At 42.3% G+C, this 21,381-nt stretch overlaps 1 protein-coding gene across 4 annotated transcripts in view; it reads left to right on the top strand.

Annotated features, from left to right (window-relative positions):
- arhgap23b (Rho GTPase activating protein 23b) overlaps positions 1-21,381 on the top strand; it is a 176,257-nt gene that overhangs the window by 26,401 nt on the left and 128,475 nt on the right. Inside the window, exon 1 of one of the 4 annotated variants that reach the window (XM_036129869.1) lies at positions 17,591-17,763. The exons of 2 other annotated variants lie outside the window; for them this stretch is intronic. In XM_036129869.1, coding sequence (XP_035985762.1) covers positions 17,710-17,763 — 54 coding nt within the window. In that variant the 5' untranslated portion in view covers positions 17,591-17,709. Of the gene's footprint in view, positions 1-17,590; positions 17,764-21,381 lie in introns of those variants that run through there. One more of the 4 variants, XM_036129873.1, reaches the window with a different exon arrangement.

Here is a 21,381-nt window from a genome sequence, read left to right on the forward strand (position 1 = left end):
CAGGGGGCGTGGCCTAAGTGATGTCATCATTTGACCATTGGATATTGTAGAAGACCCGATGATGAACAATCACAGAAAGTTTGGTGCCTCTGTGTGTTTCTGTGTGGGAGATATAACAGTTTTATGTTTTGTGGCGAGTAGGTGAACTTTGACCCCTGCTAACGCCCCTTCAAAATGCTCAAAAACTCACCGTTTTGATAACTTTTAATTGGCCATGCCTTATGATCAGACTGACGGAGTTTTAAGCCGCTCGCTCGAAATCCCTAGGACGAGTTTGATCAAATACCAATGCTGTAAACGTCAAAAATGAGGTCAAATTACGACTTTCAATCTAAAATGGCTGACTTCCTGTGATATTTGCACTATGACGTTAATTGTAAATTCTGAGCGTCTTGCTTAGATCTACAACTGTACAAAATTTCATTACTCTACGATGAAGTAAGTGAATAGCAAAGGGTCCTTTGAAAATTTGTAGTTGGCGCCGTTGAGGCATTTTTCTTTAGATTTTTGTGACGACCTTAAAATCCAAAATTTTTAAACAGTCTTCTTGCATCCGCCAAGTTTGGTGAGTTTTTGAAAATGGTAAGGCCCCCAAAAAGGCCCCTCTTTAGGGGGGCAGAATAATAATAAGAAGAAACAACACAGATACAATAGGCCTTCGCAGCGCTTAGCTGCTCGGGCCTAATTAACACTACAGATACAATAGGCCTTCGCAGCGCTTAGCTGCTCGGGCCTAATTAACACTACAGATACAATAGGCCTTCGCAGTGCTTCGCTGCTCGGGCCTAATAAAAGCAAGTAGGAATAAAATGTAGAAACAAAAAAAGTTTTCTGGTCTTCTGGTCTTCCTTGTTATGGTCTTCTGGCTCCAGCCTGGAGCCAGAAGACCATAGTGGTCTGGAGGGTTGATACACTGATAACAAGTCTGTGATGTATTTAGGTGCTAAGCCAGGGATGGGCAACTTCCATGATAAAGAGGGCCACATTTTTTTCAGCATGACCATTGAAGGGCCACATGACGCACTTCAAATAATTGGATATGAAAGATGCTACAAATTATTCTCAATAAGAACAAATTTTGTACGAATTTATATCTGTATTTTTACTGCACCAATATACAACTATATTCTGCATATAAATGCATTTTAATATGTCCTTAAGCAAAAGAGAAACCGTTTCCTTTAAAAAAAAAGTGCAAAAAGGAATTTGAACTCTTTAATATCAAAGAACAAAAAGTTTGCTTAAAAAACTGATTACAAATAGTGTGTGTATAAAATAAATACATTTTAACATGTCTATAAGAAACAAAGACAAAACATTTGCTTTAAATAAGTGCAAAACTGAACTCATTTATAACAAAGAACAAAAAAGTTTGCTTGAAAAACTGATTACAAATAGTGTGTGTATAAAATAAATACATTTTAACATGTCTATAAGAAACAAAGACAAAACAGCTGACAGCTTTTCGAAGCCACCGTATTCACCCGCAGCACCGCTAACGGCGTTGAATATATCGCTGCCTTTAGTAGTGTCGTGCAGAGATGCAAATTTCAGTAACTCCTCATGCACATCAAATGAATTGTCAATCGTTCTCGCAAAAAACAGCAGTTGGCTGATATCCGTCACATCTGTACTCTCATCCAAAGCTAATGAGAAGTATTTGCAGTCCTACATGACTTGTTTCATTTTTACATCGACGTGATCATGGATGTCAAAAATCCTGCGTGTTATTGTGCATCGGGACAAGGACACAGCTTCAAAATTTTTAGCTATGTTGTTGTCACCAAATGCTTTGGCCATTTTCACTGCGCACCTCTTAACAACTTTTCCATCCGACAGTGGCTTCTTTGCCCTGGCAAGTTCGAGTGCCACATCATAAGACGCTGTGATGGCTGACTCCTGACACGTCGTAGCTTTTGTGAAAAAGTGCTGCTGTTTACATACTTTTGCTTTGAGGTCAGCTACTACAGCGGTTCTGGCAGCTCCAGTGTATTTCTCAAATTTAACTTTATGCAAGGTGTTGTAATGTCGGCCTAAATTCTAATCTTTCAGGCCTGATAATGTCTCCAAGCAAACTAGACACATTGGCTTTCCTTTGAATTCGGTGAAAAGGTACTCTTCTTCCCATTTTCTCTGAAAAATGCGATTTTCTCGGTCAAGTTTTCTCTTGATGCCGCTGCTCGTTGGCTCCTGACTCTTTCTCTCTGTTGCAAAGCGGCCCGTGCCCGCTATTGTTTGGGCACGGTGCGCCTCTATCGGTCAAAAGTAGAATTACATTTTTTTTATTTTTTTTTATTAATAAATTATTATTGATCTATTCGCGGGCCGCACTGAGTGATGACGAGGGCCATGTGCGGCCCCCGGGCCGCCAGTTGCCCATCCCTGTGCTAAGCCATTCAGGGATTCATAGACTAACTAGTATTTTAAAGTCTATTCTATGAGATACAGGGAGCCAGTGTAATGACTTTAGAGGTTATGGGGTTATGTGCTCTGCTTTCTTGGTCTTAGTGAGGACGTGGGCAGCAGCATTCTGAATCAGCTGCAGCTGTCTGATCAATTTTTTAGGCAGGCCTGTGAAAACACTGTTGCAATTCAATCATTTTGACTAAAGATGAATGCATGGATTAGTTTTTCCAGATCCTTCTGAGACATTAGTCCTTTAATCCTGGAAATGTTCTTCAGGCGATAGAAAGCCGACCATGTAATTGTCTTTGGATGCTTTTGGAGGTTCAGGTCTGAGTCCATCACTACACCCTGGTTTCGGGCCTGATCAGTGGTTGCTAGCTGAAGCGACTGAACCTGTGTGCTAACTTTTGATCTCTCCTCTATTGGTCCAAATATTATTACTTCTGTTTTGTTTTTATTCAATTGAAGAAAATGTTGGCACATCCAGGCATTGATTTCTTCTAGGCATTTACTCAGTGCCTGAACTGGTTCATAGTCACCTGGTGACATGGTAGTGTAAAGCTGTGTGTTGTCTGCATAGTTATGGTAGCTGATGTTGTTGTTTTTTATGATCTGAGCAAGAGGGAGCATGTAGATATTGAAGAGGAGGGGACCCAGAATGGACCCTTGGGGAACCCCACATGTGATTTTTGTTGTCTTTGATGTAAAGTTACCTACTGATACAAAAAAGTCCCTGTCCTTTAAGTAGGATTTAAACCAGTGGAGAGCTGTACCAGAAAGGCCAACAGGCGTTCTAACAGAATGGAGTGATCAACAGTATCGAATGCTGCACTGAGGTCCAATAGAACCAGCACATTGGTTCTTCCACAGTCTGCATTTATATGATGTCATTAAACACCTTGATAAGGGCGGTCTCTGTACTGTGGTGAGCATGGAACCCAGATTGGAAAACGTCAAAGCGGCTGGTCGTTGTTAAAAAGGTGTTTTACTTGTTGAAACACAGCTTTTTCAATAATGCCGTTGCATCATACTATTATTATACTATTATTTAAACATTACACTATGCACCATAACATCACAAAATTCAATAACTTGATAATAAAACTTTACGGTGGTTTGCAGGTGAAGTTCAACATCTTTCCTTACCAATTTCATTGTCCTCATTTAAAGGCATACTATGCAACATTTGTCAGTTAATTATTGTGTTCCATACCGTTTTGGATGATTAAATGAGTCATTTCAGGTCGAACAAAGGTTTTCTCGGCCGCCCTGGTGGTCTGTAGAGAAAATACCGTAATTGCAATTGCAGGCGCCCTCGGCCCGTTAGCCTCATCAGACCATCCTGATCTCGCGATCTTTCAAGGTTTCACTCGCAGATCAGTCTGGCTACTTTCCGTTAAAGAAAATTTGGAGCAGTTCACCAAACGAACATCCAATCAGCGTTGGCTTTGAGGCGGGTTGAGGTGTGACGCAACGAGAAGCGCGACAGTTCAGTCTAAAGAACATGGCGGCTTCAGCCGATTAAACTAGCATTAGCGTGGCTATCGAGCAAGTTTTATCGGAATTACAGAGTATTTCTTCACTGAAAGAAGAGCAAAACACTGCTCTGGAGGCTTTTCTCAGAGGAAAAGATGTTTTTGCTCTTCTCCCGACTGGTTTCGGCAAGAGTTTGATCTATCAATTGGCTCCTCTTGTCGTGAAGAAAATGGGAAAGTTGAAAAATCCCATAATAGTGGTAGTATCTCCGTTGGTTGCCCTGATGGAAGATCAGATCAGAGAGGCTGGGAAGCTAGGAGTCTCTGCCATGCAGCATGGAGGAATCAACGATACAGACATCCTCCATTAACCTGACTCCGCCAGATGGATTTGCTCCGCATATCGATCTGCGAGTGAAACCTTGAAAGCTTGCGTGATCAGGATGGTCTCACGAGGCTAAGAGTAGCCCAGCTTGTGGTTGTGTTTTCGTCGTTGCTCTGTTAGTACGTCATATGCTTTGTTGATCTGATTGGTTTATTTGGCCCGTCTATCACCAACATAGGCCAATCAGTTAACCAGTATTTTCGCCCCTTCCCAAAATTACTTCAACGGAAGGTTTTCAGATGGATATGCAGAGCAAATCCATCTGGCGGAGTCAGGTTATCGGCCCGCACCTACAGGCTCAGAAGTCTGTGCATCGCAAGAGTCGGTCTTGCTTTAGGTCGAGAACTGCTACACGCCCCCAGTGAAAGGCATGCTCGTTGCTAGCGCAGTGGCGATATTTGTGCAGTTATCATGGCGGAACCAGCGAGAAAACAGCGAAAGCCCATGTCGGAGCAGGCAAGATAGAGGAAAAGGGCTCTGGACAGAGAGAGGAGTCGTACACGGGTGAACATCGGGCAAGCTTTTTCCGAATGGCGAGAGCTATAAGAAAAAGAAGGCTGCAAGGCTGACGCGGACCTCGCGTTTCTGCTGATGCGATTGTAAATAACATTGGAATGGTTTCTCTCTCTCTGTGTGCATGTTCATACTTTCACTGTGTTAGTCATTGTTTGTACTGCTGTTTTTTCGAGTTTTCGTTGCGTTCGCCTGTCTGCTAAGCTCAAAACAACCGTGCCTGGCTTGACGGAGAAACCAGAACAGCTGAGCACCTTTACGACAGTGCACTTTTACTTTCGCCCTCTGGGGGGAGCCTCGCTGAAAAATCAACCCCGGTTGCATAGTATACCTTTAACTGCAAGCTCATTTTATTGAAAAAGCTGCCACTTTTTGAACATTTAGCAGCATCTTTTTTCAGAGCTTTCCTTTTTAATTCTAGCTTTCTTTTTGCTCTTTCTGCTCGCCATCTCTCCAACATCTTACATTAAAAAAAATGTCCGTGGAGACGGAGGCAGCTGAGGGATGCGGTAGCAGCATAGCGTAGCAGTCATGCCACTCTACAGTGTCATGACTGAACAGCAGCCAAACAAAGTCTTTGATAAAGTGAAGCCCATCTGACTTTTAAGGATTTTGAGATGGTAACTAAAGCTTTTATTACCTGTTGCAAAGACCATTGTAATTGAATTGAATGCTCAATTACTGAAAAGCATGACCAACTAACTTCATTATCTTTGTGTCTATCATTGTGCTGATTTGAAACATTTTTGCTATTTTTTAAAGTTTTAAATGGTCTAGCCTCATCCTAGCTATGTGATCGCCTTAACATCCGTATACATTCAGAATAATTTCTGTTAGCCAGTTTCCTTGATATATGAATTTTAAGTGTAGGACCGGATGAATAATCTGGTGACGTTTCTATTGAAATAATGTGGAAGAAAGTGTTATTTCATGATCTTCAACAGAGCAGTGAAAAAATATTATTTTTAGGTTTGTCTGTGACAATGACAGCCTCTTCCAACCAGAGACAAGACAGGTGGTTTATTTTTAGTCAATCAGCTCAAGTACTATTGTTTATTGTGTGTGAAATGTAGGTATGTGGTCATAGTGAGATTCAGAAAAAAAAGAGGATAGGAGGATTATCTTTACTGAGCATAAACAGAAATGTTGTAGTCTGATGCTGAGGGTGAGACTGAACAGTTCGGCTCAGTCTGGCCACAACATAAAGGTGAGATGATGAAGCATACTATGAAAGGTATTTTTTGTTGTCACAAGTTTATTATTTGTATGCGGAAACCTCAGGACTTCCTGCTTCTCCTTATGTGGACAGAGATACTGCAGCAAGTTAAAGTCATACATGTTTCTTCCACGAATTGGGAGTGGTGGTCTAGTGGTTAGGGCAGCGCGCTTGCACTCAGAGAAGGATGCAAGTACCCGGTTCGATCCGCACAGCCTGTACTCTGGGTCCCTGAGCAAGTATGTGTTTTGAACAAGTATTCCTGCACACGGTGTATGGGATATCTGCTCAAGTATTAAGCAGAGAGAAAAAAAAACCCTCGGAGGAAAACTGCGGCTGATCGACGGAGAACTGCGGCTGATTTGAAGTGGCGAGAGGACCGTGGCGGCCAGGATTTCAGTGCGACGAGGGAGTAATCCTGCGAATAGGGTGGCGGAGTTCTGAAAGAAAATTGGACTCGCGAAGCATCCTTGACGAGGAGGACGTCGGCTGAGCGAGCAGGTTTGATTCGGTTTGTTGTTTAACCGGGGAGAAGAGGATTTTCTGAGCGACATCGCATCCTAGCTTCATCAGGCCTGCAACGAAAAACTTGAACCGGTAATGGACAGAGTGTGTGTGTGAGAGTATGGGCCCATGTGTGATATTGTGTTTTAGAACTGTAAATGTTGGATAAATGTATGGAGTTCTATTGGTAACAAAAACAGAATTCTGGTTAAAGTAACACCAAAAAGTAAGGGTTTTCTTTAAAAACACAAAGGGGAAGTGAGTGGAACATAAGGTACTGAAAAGAAAAAGTGCCTTTTCGGCTTTATTTTGTTCAGGGAAACATTAATGACCTTGCTCTATGTTTTTGAGTCTTTTGGGGAGTTGAGGAGCTAAGGTTTTATTTTTCCAAAGTTCCTATTAAAAGAAACTGTTCCGGTAGCTGGTTGTCGGGAGTTATTTATATTACATAAAAGGAGTGTAGGGTAATTGAACGAGTAAGGAATTACTCAAAATTGGTAAAGCTGTGTGGTAACTACCAGAACTTAACGAACCCAAATAGCCACCCCACCAGTGAGTTTAAGTTCTTGTCCCAGTTACTAGCGGACAGAGCAGTGGGGTGCTACAAGTTTAACAAGAACAGTGAAAGGCAATACTAAACAAATGTGTTTTTAATCTTGATTTAAAGGAACTCAGGCTTTCAGCACTTTTACAGTTTTCTGGAAGTTTGTTCTGGATAAGTGGAGGATAGGAGCTAAATGCTGCTTCTGCGTGTTTCGTTCTGGTTCTAGGTATGTGGCTGGAGCCAGACGACCTTAGTGGTCTGGAAGGTTGATACACTGATAACAAGTCTGTGATGTATGTAGGTGCTAAGCCATTTCGGGACTTATAGACTAACAGAAGTATTTTAATTCTATTCTATTCTCTGAGATACAGGGAGCCAGTGTAAGGACTTTAGAACTGGGGTGATGTGCTCTACTTTCTTAGTCTTAGTGAGGACACGGGCAGCAGTGTTCTTGATCAGCTGCAGCTGTATGATCCACTTTTTAGGGAGACCTGTGAAAACACCGTTGCAGTAATTAATTTGACTAAAAATAAACGCATGGATTCGTTTTTCCGGATCCTGCTGAGACAGTAGTCCTTTAATCCTGAAAATGTTCTTCAGGTGATAGAAAGCCGTCCTTGTAATTGTCTTTAGATGCTTTTGGAGGTTCAGGTCTGAGTCCATCACTACTCCTAGATTTCGGGCCTGATCAGTGGTTTCTAGCTGAAGCAGCTGAAGCTCTGTGCTTACTTTTGAGCTCTCCTTTATTGGTCCAAAGATTATTACTTCAGTTTTGTTTTTATTAGTGCTGTCAGTTAAACGCATTATTAACGGCGTTAACGCAAACCCATTTTAACAATTTTTTTGTTGCCGTTAATCGCGGGTCAAAACACACACACCGTTCCCTAATGTTGTTTCCCCCGCCGCGCTCTCCGGACTGTGTTCCTTTTACCCTCGGCGCTTTCCGTAGTTTCAAGAGTGCTAGAAAACTGTAGCAAAACACACCCGCCCCGAAGGATTTCTTTTACCCTCGGACACATGCGACTTTGGGCTTCTTTTTTCTAAAAGCGCTTCTAAATTTCATGAGTCACGGTTTGCGGGTTTTTTTGGGCACGTTTCTGAAAGTGAAATCGCTTATTTGGGTTCTAAAATAAGTGACGAAACAGCGGTTATTATGAGACCTGCCTGCACTGCCCACACTTTGTATCCAGCTGAACTATCCCTCCGCCATAGGAGCCGACAGTAGTAAAGGCAGACAGAGCAACTCTGCACGTATTTTCTGCAGTTTACGGTGCAATAACCAGTGATAACTGCTGAAAGTAGATTACATGGTGCAGATCACCTTTTTATCAGACATTGGTTCTGAAGATGAGCTTTTACACGTTGATAAAATTGCAGAAACCCAACCCATAAACCGTACTTTAATGCTTATTAATTGGTTTTCTCTGTATTTGACAAACTAAGGCTGAATCACGTTGCCAAACGAAGGACCTGGAGTTACTAAACAGTTGCTAAACTGTCTCTTTCAGGGTATTAAGCTCCTGCCCAGTTGCAAGCAAAGTGTAAGACTGGAATGACCTGTATTGTTGTTGGTGTGAAAGCTCAGAATTAGATGTGTGAGAGAGAGAGAGTGAAGAAATTAACAAAACTTATGACTTTATTGAAATGTACAATTTTTATTAATTTATATGTTTATGCATAATACCATGTCTAGCTTTGTTTAAGAGGCAAAAAAAATATATCGGCATGAAAACAGGTATTTATTTACACATTTGTTTACACATGGTGTAAACATCAGGGCGTCATGATTAGTCATTTAGCCATTATAGTCCAGAGTTTAACATTTGGCACCAAGATGTTTTCATTCCAATTCTGAAAAGTGCTTGAAAAATAACATAAAAATATGTTTTGTACAAGCATGTATTTTATTAGTGTCATTTATTGCAAAATTGCACATTAAAATGCCCAAACAGGCTATTACACTTTCAGAAATAAAAGGATAAAATATGCGATTAATTGTGATTAATCTCGAGTTAACTATCGACATTATGCGATTGATCACGATAAAAAATTTTAATCGTTTGACAGCACTAGTTTTTATTCAATTGAAGAAAATGTTGGCACATCCATGCATTGATTTCTTCTAGGCATTTACTCGTAACTTGAACTGGTTCAAGCCAACTTCTCCCCTAGGGTGATGGGTTAAAAGCAGAGAACAAATTTTGTTGTAATGTATGTTTCATTACAATAAAATATTATGTTACTATTACTATTACTATGTAGATATTGAATAGCAGGAGACCCAGGATGGACCCTTGGGGAACCCCACATGTAGTTTGTGTCGTCTGTGATGTAAAGTTACCTACTAACACAAAAAAGTCCCTCTCCTTTAAGTAGGATTTAAACCAGTTGAGAGCTGTACCAGAAAGGCCGACCCAGTTTTGCAGGCGTTTTAACAGGATGGAGTGATCAACTGTATCGAATGGTGCACTGAGGTCCAATAGTACCAGCACTGTGGTTCTTCCACAGTCTGTATTTATTTTGATGTTGTTAAACACCTTGATAAAGGCGGTCTCTGTACTGTGGTGAGCATGAAAGGCTGAGTGGAAAACGTTAAAGCGGCTGGTCATTGTTAAGAAGGTGTTTGATTGTTGAAACACAGCTTTTTCAATAATCTTACTGATAAAGGGGACGTTTGAGATGGGCTTGTAGTTCTGGAGTAGTAGATTGTCTAAATTGTTCTTTTTCAACAGCGGTTTGATAATTGCTGTTTTAGGGACTGTGGAAAACACCTGTCTGTTTATTCTGAGTCATATCTGAGTCAAATCAGATGCTATGACAGGCAAAACCGTCTTAAAGAAAACTGTGGGTAGAACATTAAGGCAGCAGGAGGAGGAACTTAGCTGCAGAATGATCTCCTCTAAGCTTTTGTAGTTTATTTGGCTGAATTGGTTTTCAAGATAAGTACCAGTTGGATACAGCTTTGGTTCTGGAGTTGATATGGATGTACAAACTGATCTTCTAATATTTAGGATTTTCTCAGCAAAGAAGTTAGCAAATTCCTTGCAGGCCCTGGTGGAGTGGAGTTCAGAAGCCATGGACACAGGAGGATTTGTTAACCTGTCACCTGTGGCAAATAAGGCACGAGCATTATTAATGTTTTTGTAGATTATCTCAGAGATCACACAGGTGAGTTAGAATCCTCACTAAACAAAATCTAAGTGTTATGCACCCTGTTTTGTCTGTTTCTTCGCTTGCATACATGGCTGAAATTGATGAATTGCCAGAACCTGATGAGAATTTATGGTCGTTTTGAAAATTTCTTTGTCACTTGGATACATGACTTTTTTTATTTGTCTGAAGATAAACACAGTGAGTTCTCAAAGCTGATTTAGAAGTATCCTTGTTTGTTTGGTGACATTCCATCTTGAATGGATTGGATTGAACATGGCGATGTTGATGATCTTTATCTCAGTTGTCCGGGTCATCGCAACAACAAACAGGCTTGAATCGGAGACAAGCCGTAATGAAACGAAAACTGGATCCAAGATTCACCACAACAGGTCAGTACGTTTTATGAAGGTTTATTTTGATCCTGGGCAGCGCGCTTCGGGTCTCGCGGCTGCAGCGCGCTTCGGCTCTCTCTCCACGCTCACTTGCTGGAAATGCCTGAAGGCGAAGGTACAGGGTTCGTCTCAGTCACGAGGTGAGTGGAAAGACTCTGTGAGGAACTGACCTTGTAATCAGGAGAGCGGGCAGCGCAGACGAACTGCCACGGGAGCTAAACCCGTCCGCTGGGGAGACTAAAGCTGTTGAGCGGCTGAAGAGGAAGTCAGTCAGATTTGGGGCTTTCCAGAGGGCGTTTGTCGCAAGGCAATCCAGGTCCAGTATCGGAGAATCCAGCAAACCAAGCGAAGTACACGGGAAAAATCCAAGTGGGGGGTCCAGGTCCAAATCCAAAATCCGGTTCACTAGGAGGGAGTTCAAGGGTGGGGGTTCCAGGAGACAGCAGACCAAGCAGGCAGACACAGGCTAGGAAAAGGCAGGCTCAAAAACACTGGTTACAGGTCGGGGTCAAGTACTGGGACAGACAGGTAGATACAACAGCCTCCAGAGTCACCCTCCAGTGCCAGATCGAAAACGATCTGGCACTGGAGGCTGACTCTGATGGAACTTTTATGCAAGTGGAGACAGGTGAAGCCAGTAGAGGTTGATTGCAGAGGGGTGGAGACTGGACAGGGGTCTGAATTGTGAGCAGAATCAGCTCCAGTGCCAGAATCATCACACAAGCAGACTTTCGCTCAGTTCTTTCTGAAAAAGGTTCAACACCTACCCAGAAATCTTTGTCAATTCTGGTGGCTCGCACTTGAGAAACCTGCAGTTGATGCACTGTTGTTGTTATAGGACAAGAAGGCCCATCCTCCCAGGGGGATTCTAAGTCAGATGCAAATCAATGACCCACTCATCACTGTCCTGGGCTGTTAAAAGCTGTTGCTTGGTGGGAGTGAAGTAATTTGTCACCCGAATCATGATGAGACTGGAGGGCCCCGTTTCAGAAAGAATGGCCAATGTACCCCGAGTAGAAAGCAGCTACTCTGAGTAGTTCATCCTCATGCTGTCATACACAGCGCTTTGAGTTTCAGAACAGTTAATATCAATCAGGTAACTAAACTCAATGTCCTATCAATCCTGAGTTAAACTGAAACTACTAAGCAAAATTAACATAAAAAGAAGCTAAAGAACTATTTGCACACAAAGAGAAACAAAAAACAAAACAAAGTGGCACAACAGTCATCATCATCAGAATCATCAGAATATTTCAGTGAATCCTGGTTCACTGCAGATCTGAGTTAAAGAACCAAAGTCCATCTTAAAGAACATGGAATGAGCATAAATTAGCTTAACTAATTCAGAACAACATTAGGTATGTGTTTCCACCCATTCACAATGCAAATCCCGAGCCAAACAAAACATTATTTGATAAAACAACATTTTAAAGAATGATTTTCTCAGTAAGAATCTGTAAACTTTAGGGACGTTTGATTTTACTAATGCAATTATACCTCCGGGAGGCTAATAATATTAATTACCGCATTAATATGCAATATCAATGCGGTAATAACGTTCATAGCACTATCGATGATGGAGCAAAATGAACAAACCTTATGCTTGAAACAAGCCATAGTCATGCATATCCGGAAAGAGCGAATATTACCGTAAGCTAGTAGCATTTAGGCTGGCGGACATTCGGCGCCAACTTTAAAAAGCTTCGGCTTTACCTGTTTTAGTTTTGTTCCAAAGAATTCCCTGTGCTCAAGAAAGACACAATAATGTATGATCTCTTTAGACTACCATAGCCCTAGCAATCTGACCTTTACCAATTACCAAAATGTTTACTGTAAACAAAAAATAAAATGCAACTAAATTCTGATTGTAATGATCTGGGTTGGTGGTAAATCCGGAGTTCAGCCAAAATACAGCTATGCTGGAAACTGGTTTATTGAAGGGTTGATGAGGAGTGGAAAATGGACATAATCCAAACGGAAGGTAAGGCAGACAACTAAGCAACTCTTGAAAGGGGACAGGCGGACAGAACTGGGCGGACAGACAGAACAGGGTCATTTAAACAGAATCAAAGTGCTGGGAGCTCTTACCAAAAAACGAGAGTACATTCGGGGATGCAACGGAGTCAAGTGCGAGCAAGCATGAGCGACGAACCAACAACTACCTGAGGAGGGGGTGAGGCTTGAATAAACAGACAAACAGGTGAATGGAGTGAAAAGTAATTAACCAAAGGTGGAAGGAATTACGGAATTGACAGGAGCTGGGGAATAAACCAAAATCCAAGACTACAAATGAAAACAAATCACAGAACTAAAATCAGAACTAATACAGAAAACAGATAACGAAAATAATCAACAGGCTAAACAGAACTCCAGAACCTAAAACACAAAAAAAACAAAAGACAGGTAAAAGCTAACTTAACCAAATCATAAACAGGAACCAAGACAGAATATTACACTGATTCTAAGATAAACAGCTGTTACAGCTACGCCTTGTAATCAGATGAAAGCCAATGGAATGAAATCTTCTTTAGATATCATAATAAACACTGTGAAGCTCTTATTTCTATTTTATGTAGTATAGAGACTTCACATTTTCTATACCACCGTGATTATATTACAGGCTGAATAATGTTGGACTACTGCTTGAAATGTTATCTGATTTTCCTACTACTTTATGTACATGACAGCTTGTGAAGCACTTACATTGTGATTAAGAGTATTTTAAGTATGACTTCAGTAAACCTAGATAAAACTTCTGTCCCAGCAGAGTTAAGTATAGAGATGTGACATCAGTGACGCTGATGTGAGGAGATTGTTCTGTAAAGCAGAATTGCTATCTGAAGCCACCCTAATTCGATCACAGAGTTACATGTGATCAGGGCTCCTATCCTATATGGACACTGAAATATCTGAATCCATGAAAGTCTCTTTTCATTTACCACTGTATACAAATGCTTTATTTAATGTTTGTTGCCATTTCTGTTTTTATCCGTCTTTTTTCATATACATGTAAAAGTGAGATCACTGTCAGCCAGGACAGACTACATCCTCTATTCATTGCTTCCCAGAGGATTAGACAGATTTAGGAAAATCTCTTTCTGCTGCTGTAAATAGACAGATGGGCCCCTCTTCTCCCCCACTCCCCTGCATGCACACTCACTGGCCTCTCAGTTGCTTCAAATAACTGAACCTTTGAGAACACCGAGATACTGCACTGCATGTCCTGTATTTGATTTACCTTTGCTCTGTCAGGTTTTGATTGTTAGCTTTCTTTCATGATTTACGTTGTTTGCGATTTTTCTTACCAGAGGCAGATAAAAATAGAATCCAAAAATGTGGAATGTGGCCTCTAAAAACTTCTAGTTTTAAAATATACAATGAGGGTGTCATGATCTCAAGACTAGTGCTGGTCTGATTCTCCATCTGACACACCTGTGCAGCTCTGCTCCGTTCTCATTAGTCTTCAACAGATCCACATGCAACGCTGACTATAAAACCATCTCTCAGACCAGTCACTAGTGCCAGAATATGATGAGCCATCGGTGAGTTAAATCCAGTGTCCTGAATCCCATCTGCCTGCTTACCTGTTTCTTGACTTGTTTCTGTCTTCTGGCTCTCTGAGCCTACCAAGCCCGTTGGACATGATTATTGTGCTGCCTGGACTTTTGACCTGTTTCTGTGCCCTGACTCTCCCTACGGATTCTGCTTTGGATTGTCTCTGGTTTTCTGATCACCTGGCTCTGACTCTGGACCTGCTCTCGGACTTCAGACTCTGGTTATTCCACCTGATCATCCTGCCTGACTCTGCCATCACGGTTCTGACCCTTGAACTGCCTTCCGACCACCGAGCTCCTGCCAGTCCCAGGAGTAAAACCCTGAGAGCTTCTCTGACTGGACTTCACCAACAGGAGCCTGCACTCTCCTTCACAGCCCAATTCCAGATTGTGAGAAGTGGCTCCTGTCCCTGACCCTGGCGATTCACCCGTGACCTGCAGCAGTTTACTCCTCAATAAACTGTTTTCTTAGCTTTATCTGATTTTTGTCTGGCTGAATTTTGGGTCCTCCATTTCTGCTCATTACAGAGGGTGTTCACATTCAATTAAATTTTATTTATATAGCGCCAATTCATGACACGTCATCTCAAGGCATTTTCCAATGTCAAATTCAATCAGATTATACAGATTGAATCAGATTATACAGATTGGTCAAAAAGTTTCCTATATAAGGAAACACAGCAGATTGCATCAAGTCTTGACAAGCAGCATTCACTCTGATAGAGTGTAGTGCCATGGGGACAGTTGTCTACATTGTCCATGGCTTTGTTGCAATCCCTCATTCTGAGCAAGCATGAAGCGACAGTGAAGAGGAAAACTCCCCTTTAACGGGAAGTAAAAACCTCCAACCAGGTGTTATGCCATCTTTATGACGTGACAGCCTCCAGCTCCCTGCATGCAACATGGTCACCCTGACTTCCAGCCCTGACAACCTCATCTTGTTGCCATGAAAGGGCATAAAAGCAGCTAACACTCTCATCTCAGCCTTCTTCACTGGCACAGCGCCAACTGGGAAGGCACATACAGCTGCACGTGCTTTAATATCTTGCTGGTCCAAGATTAAAATAACTACGCAGAATGAATTATTGCTTTCATTTTGCATAGTTATTTTATTAATCTTGTAGGTGTCTGACTATGGAACATCTTTAAACTATAACTGAGTAAGATTTTTGACAGCGCGACATACATTGCCTCTGAAAGATTTTCTGCATCTCCTACATTATTAAAAAGCTGCCGTTGGCATAAACTGTAGATGTGTGTCTCTCTGGTGCATTTTTTGTTCAAACAAGTTAGTTCTTTATTCAGCAAAGTGACTCCTAGTGAATAGAGTAACCAGAAATTTTGCTCAAATAAAACTAAGAAGTACAGTGCAGCAACACCAACATTTGGTGCCACTAGGACACCAGTCCCACATCAGGTGCTCTCCCCTCAGCAATTCAATCCCAGCCTCCCACGTGACAGATGGGCAGTGACGGACTGGGATTAAAAAACGGCCCTGGCATTTTCACCACCAACCCCACATGGGGACGCACACGCATATAACTTCACATGCACGGAAATAACACTCAAGTTTGTAGCCCCATTGGTGTTGAACTCTAACTTTAATATGCATAAAAACTGAACCAAGAGGCATTTGGCTTATTAGTTGGCCGAGAGATGATGTAGGCCTACAATGAACAGGGTGAAAGGGGCCGCGCACACCCGACGATCATGCCGCCTCGTGATTGGCCTGCCCAAACAGCCCACGAGGGCCCGCGGCCCTTCTGGCATCTGCCCAAATGCCAGACTGTCCAGTCTGTTACTGCAGATGCGGATACACACCAATATACTTGCGAGGAGAACAATTTGACAATAGAACAGTATGAACAGCACTGGAATAGAGAATAATGGATAAATATGTATGGGGTACCCAGTAAACAGGTGGCTGACTAGAGGTTGAATTACCTCTTTTTTAATTAGGCCCAAGCAGCGAAGCGCTGCAAAGTCCTATTGTATCTGTAGTGTTAATTAGGCCCGAGCAGCGAAGCGCTGCGAAGGCCTATTGTTTCTATAGTGTTAATTAGTCATCTACAACAACTATTGACCTGTTGCCCTGACATCCCACATCATGAAGTTCCTGGAGAGACTCCTGATGGCTCACGTGTGTAAGCAAACCAGCAAATATCAGGACCCCCTGCAGTTTGCTTATCACCGTGGAGTTGCAGTTGAATATGCCATCATACACCTGCTTCAACAAACCCACTGTCACCTGGACAGCACTGTGACGTTCATGTTCTTTGATTTCTCCAGTGCTTGTAACACAATTCAACCTGATCTGATTCATCTGAAACTCCAGAAGACTTAGGTCTACTTAGGAAATCTATGACCAATCTGTATAATCTGACCCAATCTGTATATTCTGATTGAATTTGACTTTGTGAAGTGCCTTGAGATTACATGTTTCATGAAGTGGCGCTATATAAACAAAATTGAATTGAAATTAGGTGGAGGCATCAACAATCACCTGGATCACGACTACTTAAGAAACAGACCGGAGTTTGTGAGACTGAAGGACTGTGTATCCAACCAGGTGGTCAGAGGCACAGTAGCACCACAGGGGACTGTACTCTTAACATTCCTTTTCATTCTGTATAATTCAGACTTCTAGTACAAGTCTGAATACTGTCATCTACAGAAATACTCAGATCACTGCAGTTGTGAGGTGTATCAGAGATGGACTAGAAGCTGAGTACAGAGACCTGGTGGACCGCTTTATGGCATGATGTGGAAACAACTTATCTTGAACGTTTACAAAACAAGGGTGATGATTGTAGATTTCAGGAGAAACTGGAGTAGATCAAACTAAATTTCCATCGTGGGAGAAGAAGTGGAGGTGGTTGAGGAATATAAATACCTCGGTGTTCCTCGAGACACCAGACTGGACTGGAGACTCAACCGTGAAACCATCTACAAGAAAGCACTGAGCAGAAGCTAATATCCTTCAAGGTTTCAAGCAAGATGTTGCATGTCTTCTATTAGTGTCATCTCCTCTTCCATCATCTGTTGGAACAGCAGCATCAGAGCCAGGAACCTAAAAAGGCTCAACAACCTGATAAAGAAGGCTGGTTCTATTCTGGGGACAATGATACAAAGAAGGTTTTGCATAAAATCAAGATATTTATGGACAATCCTGAACATCCTTTTCATGAAATTTTCAATGGAAAACAGTCTCTTCAGTTAAAGGCTTCTTCAGATTGGTTGTAAAATATCCGCTTCTGCCCACAGCCTTCAACCTCTATAATCACTCCTTAACAAAGTGAGTTCAATCAACATTTAATTTCCCTTTGGGATAAATAAAGTATTTTTGAATGAGAATTATTTGTTCTGGAAATCATGTGCTTTTATTTTGAAGGAGGGGTCTGTTACAGTGACATCATTATTTTCTTGTAGAGGATATGGTGGGATGGTCTAGAGAGTCAAGGCAGACACTCAAGACAGTTGCCGAAAAGATGTGCCCTACAGAGTAGATCCACAGTATTATCATTATGACATATTATTATTAAACAGGGAGCAGAAGCTGAAAATCCAATGAATGGAGCTATTTTTTGCCTTGTTGGAATCCCACCTCTCTCTGACACTGAAGTAAGTCTAAAGTGAAAATTCTGATAAAGTGATGTGTTCCATTTTGTTTCAGAACTTTGCTCTCTGCTTGTAGTGAACTCAGAAAAGCATTCAGCACACTATAAATTAGGCTGTTCCTCATGCGTATGCACTGTGGCTGCAGTGTAAGCGTGTCTTTGAATGAATAGATCCCTCTCTGATGATGCAGCTCTGTGTATCTGCTAAAAGATGATGCCATGCATTTGCCTGTGCATTATGTAACTTATTAAATTTACTGGACCGGCAAAAACTGTTCCAGCATCAGGCATTTCAACCTCATAATGTTGACATATTCTTTAACTTGGGCCGTTATGTTTGCAAAAGAAATTATGAAGCTATAAGACAGAAATCAGTGACAGAAGTAGTTGGGACATTACAGCTCATTTCAGTTGAAGGATTATACCCTGTTCAGTGTTGTTGAATAAATGACGATTCAGAGGACTACTCCACAGTTTATGGGGGTTGGCTAAACAGACAATAAGAAATGGGTCTGGAATGTGAAGCATTCATTCCCGAATAATGGCCCACACTCACTGACAGAAAGCACATTGTTGCCTTCATCTGTTTTCTAGCACAAAAGCACTCATTCAGAGCTAGCAGTATTTATATGAAACAGATTTTTCCTAAATGCCAGTTTATTAATAAGACAAATTACATCTCTGAAAACAGGTGCTCCCATACTTTACACTCATCTATCCCATGGCTCTTTTTTAACTAATTTTGTCTAATCACATTCTCAGTTTTTACTGTGCGACTGTCATGGTCCAGCTAGCATCAGGTTTGTGAGATAAATCTGTGACACAAGGAAGAGAGTGTCTAAACCTGAGCATAGCTGCTGATTTAAAGACAAAGTGATGTGACTGTTGCTGACAGGCAGAAGGTTTTCAATGCATACACTTAACCTAACATTCCCCCAAAGAAGCCCATTCAGTAAAAGTTTATAATGTAAACTATCAAATATTAAAAGAGAAAAAAATAATCAATAGATTTTCACAATGCAATGATGATAATAGAATAAAGAAAGCATTTTTAGTTCATTCCTTTTATTGGTCTGCCAATTTTCTTTTAAGTAGGCAATATTCTGTAAAAATGGAAAAAGATTCACCCAAGCGAGTGTGAAAGTTTGATTTTTTTTCCCTTTTACTAAGCTCTAGACATTGGTTCTATTTATCAACAAAGCCAAAGAATGTGCAATATGCATTTATATATTACCTGATGTTTATTTGGTTGAGTGATCAAGCAGGTTTGTACCTCTCTTATGTAGTAAGAGCAGGAATTGCAAATACATTGCTGAAATCTCTGTCAGAAGAGGCTGATCAGACCACGATTAAATGTCTTATCATTTCTGTATTAATATATATATATATATATATATATATATATATATATATATATATATATAAACAAAAAGCTACCCATCCAGGGCGAACCAAAACAAAAGAGCATCTACCAGATGCTGGCCGAACAGGAAAGTCAGAGGCGGGCGCCATGGTGGATGGCCCCGACGAGGCAAAGCCAAGCGGCCGGGAAATTGCAGTCGGCGGCTCCGGCCGAACAGGAAAGTCAGAGGCAGGTGCCATGGTGGACGGCCCCGACAAGGCAAAGTCGAGTGGCTCAGAATCCGCAGTCTGCGGCTCCTGCCGAACAGGAAAGTCAGAGGGGAGCGTCGTGAAGGACGACCCCGGCGAGGCTGAGTCAGAAGGTGCAGGGGCTGCAATCTGCGGCTCCGGCCAAACAAAAGGTTCTGAGGCAGGCGTCGAGGAGGTCGACCACGACGAGGCAGAGTCTGGATGTGCAGAGACCGCAGTCTGCGGCTCCGGCCAAACCGGAAAGTCTGAGACGGGTGTCGCTCCCTCGGGGGTCTTTACGCGCTGGCGTGTCCGACGTTTGCGCTGGGAGGAGCCAGATGGGGAAGCTGGAGCTGCTTCTGAGGCAACAGCAGGCCCACAGGGAAGAAGGTTGTCTTGGTCACCATAACAAAAGTTCCACAGCTGGTCCTCCTCGATTCGTGGGGCTCTGGTTGATGAAACGAAGAACTTCACTCGAGGGACCAGCTGAGAGTCCAAGAAATGGTGCCCGAGACGACGGGGAGCTGGGCGGCACTCCTTCCCGAGCTCCGGAGCAGCCGAAACAATGCCTGAGAGGATCACCAGGGGGGTGGAGTCGGCCCTGATCAGCGGCGCAGTGTCCTGGCCTGAAGCCTTCCTGGGCCACCTCTTCCTCATCAGGCGTTCACACATCTCGACATAGGCGAGGATCTCCGGGTCGTCAACCCCTGCATGTAAGTCCCGTGTGGGGTCTGATTTCATCGTTTGGCTGGTCCGTACTGTCAGGGTTTGTCTTCGGATGAACTCAGAACCACAACACACGTGACTAAAATAGAGAATTTATTGAATGGTAAAGTGATGATGGATGGTTAGACCGGAGAGGCAGAACTGCACAGGTACAGGGGTGTAGGTGATGGCAGGAGCTGACGGCCTGGAGCGAGAGTTCTTGGAGCCAGGGGTTGGCAGCAGAGTCCACAGCTCGGCAGAGAGCTAGCCAGAGTACAGCAGCAGGTGTCTTAGCACAGCCGAGAATCGTCAGTTCAGGAGAGGGCAAACCAGAGCTCGGTAGCAGGCTTCTTTATGGCAGAGGGGAACCGAGCAAGACAGCAGGATACACAGGGAGCAAACCTTGAGGAGAAAGCAGAGGTGGCAGGGTTCCAAAGGCAGACAGGCATGGAGAAGGTGTAGATTGATGACGGACCAGCGAGGAAATGAGAACAGACAGAGACTTAAAATAGGGGAACTGACAGGTGAAAAGAGTCTGACTGATTGATTGGTTAATTGCTAACAGGTGCGACTGACTGCAGAAGGAGTGAAGTGAAGGCTGAGTGAGAAAGGGAGGATGAAACTGAAAAGTGAAAACAATAAATAAAGTCAAAAACATAACTAAAACCCAAAACGAGGAAGGAAAATGAGAACTAATGGAAAACAGAAGCCAAACCAAAAACTAAACCATGACATTTATGGGGAAAAATTATATTTAATAATTAATATAACCTTTACATCCTCATTTATATTTATGTAGTTTTAATCAGGGGCCTGAACTCACCCCACCCCAAGACAAAAATGTTTGACTGAGAGAAGTTTTGAATAATATCTGCCTCTGAATAATCTCCAGGAGAAGATCTCTGTCACATTTCTTTGCCTTCATAATGCCCGCAGTAGAGTCAGAGTGAGCGGTCATTGCCGGTGACAGTCGACTCTTGGTTGCCGACAGGGACGGAAGAAAGGAGGTTTCTGAATGCGAAATTATGAGGGTGGTAGGAATTATAATTGTTTGGCAGATTGCATAAACTGTAATTTGAGTGTAGATCCAAGGACTCCATATTTAGGAGGAAACAGTGGTAATGAAATGGAGTGGATGGTATCAAGATTATGTGGAATGAAAAGAGTATACAGGAAACAGCAAGAGAGAGATAGGAGTCTGTCAGATGAGAGTGAGATAAGAAGTGAAACAAGAAAAAAGACGAAAACAAAGAAAAATCCAAGGAGTCAAAATCAGTTGGAGTACGTGGGGTGTGGAAGGATTGATGCAGAGGCAGAGATGTCGTGG

This window comes from Fundulus heteroclitus, unplaced genomic scaffold, assembly GCF_011125445.2.
Source record: "Fundulus heteroclitus isolate FHET01 unplaced genomic scaffold, MU-UCD_Fhet_4.1 scaffold_242, whole genome shotgun sequence".
Classification (NCBI taxonomy): domain Eukaryota; kingdom Metazoa; phylum Chordata; class Actinopteri; order Cyprinodontiformes; family Fundulidae; genus Fundulus; species Fundulus heteroclitus.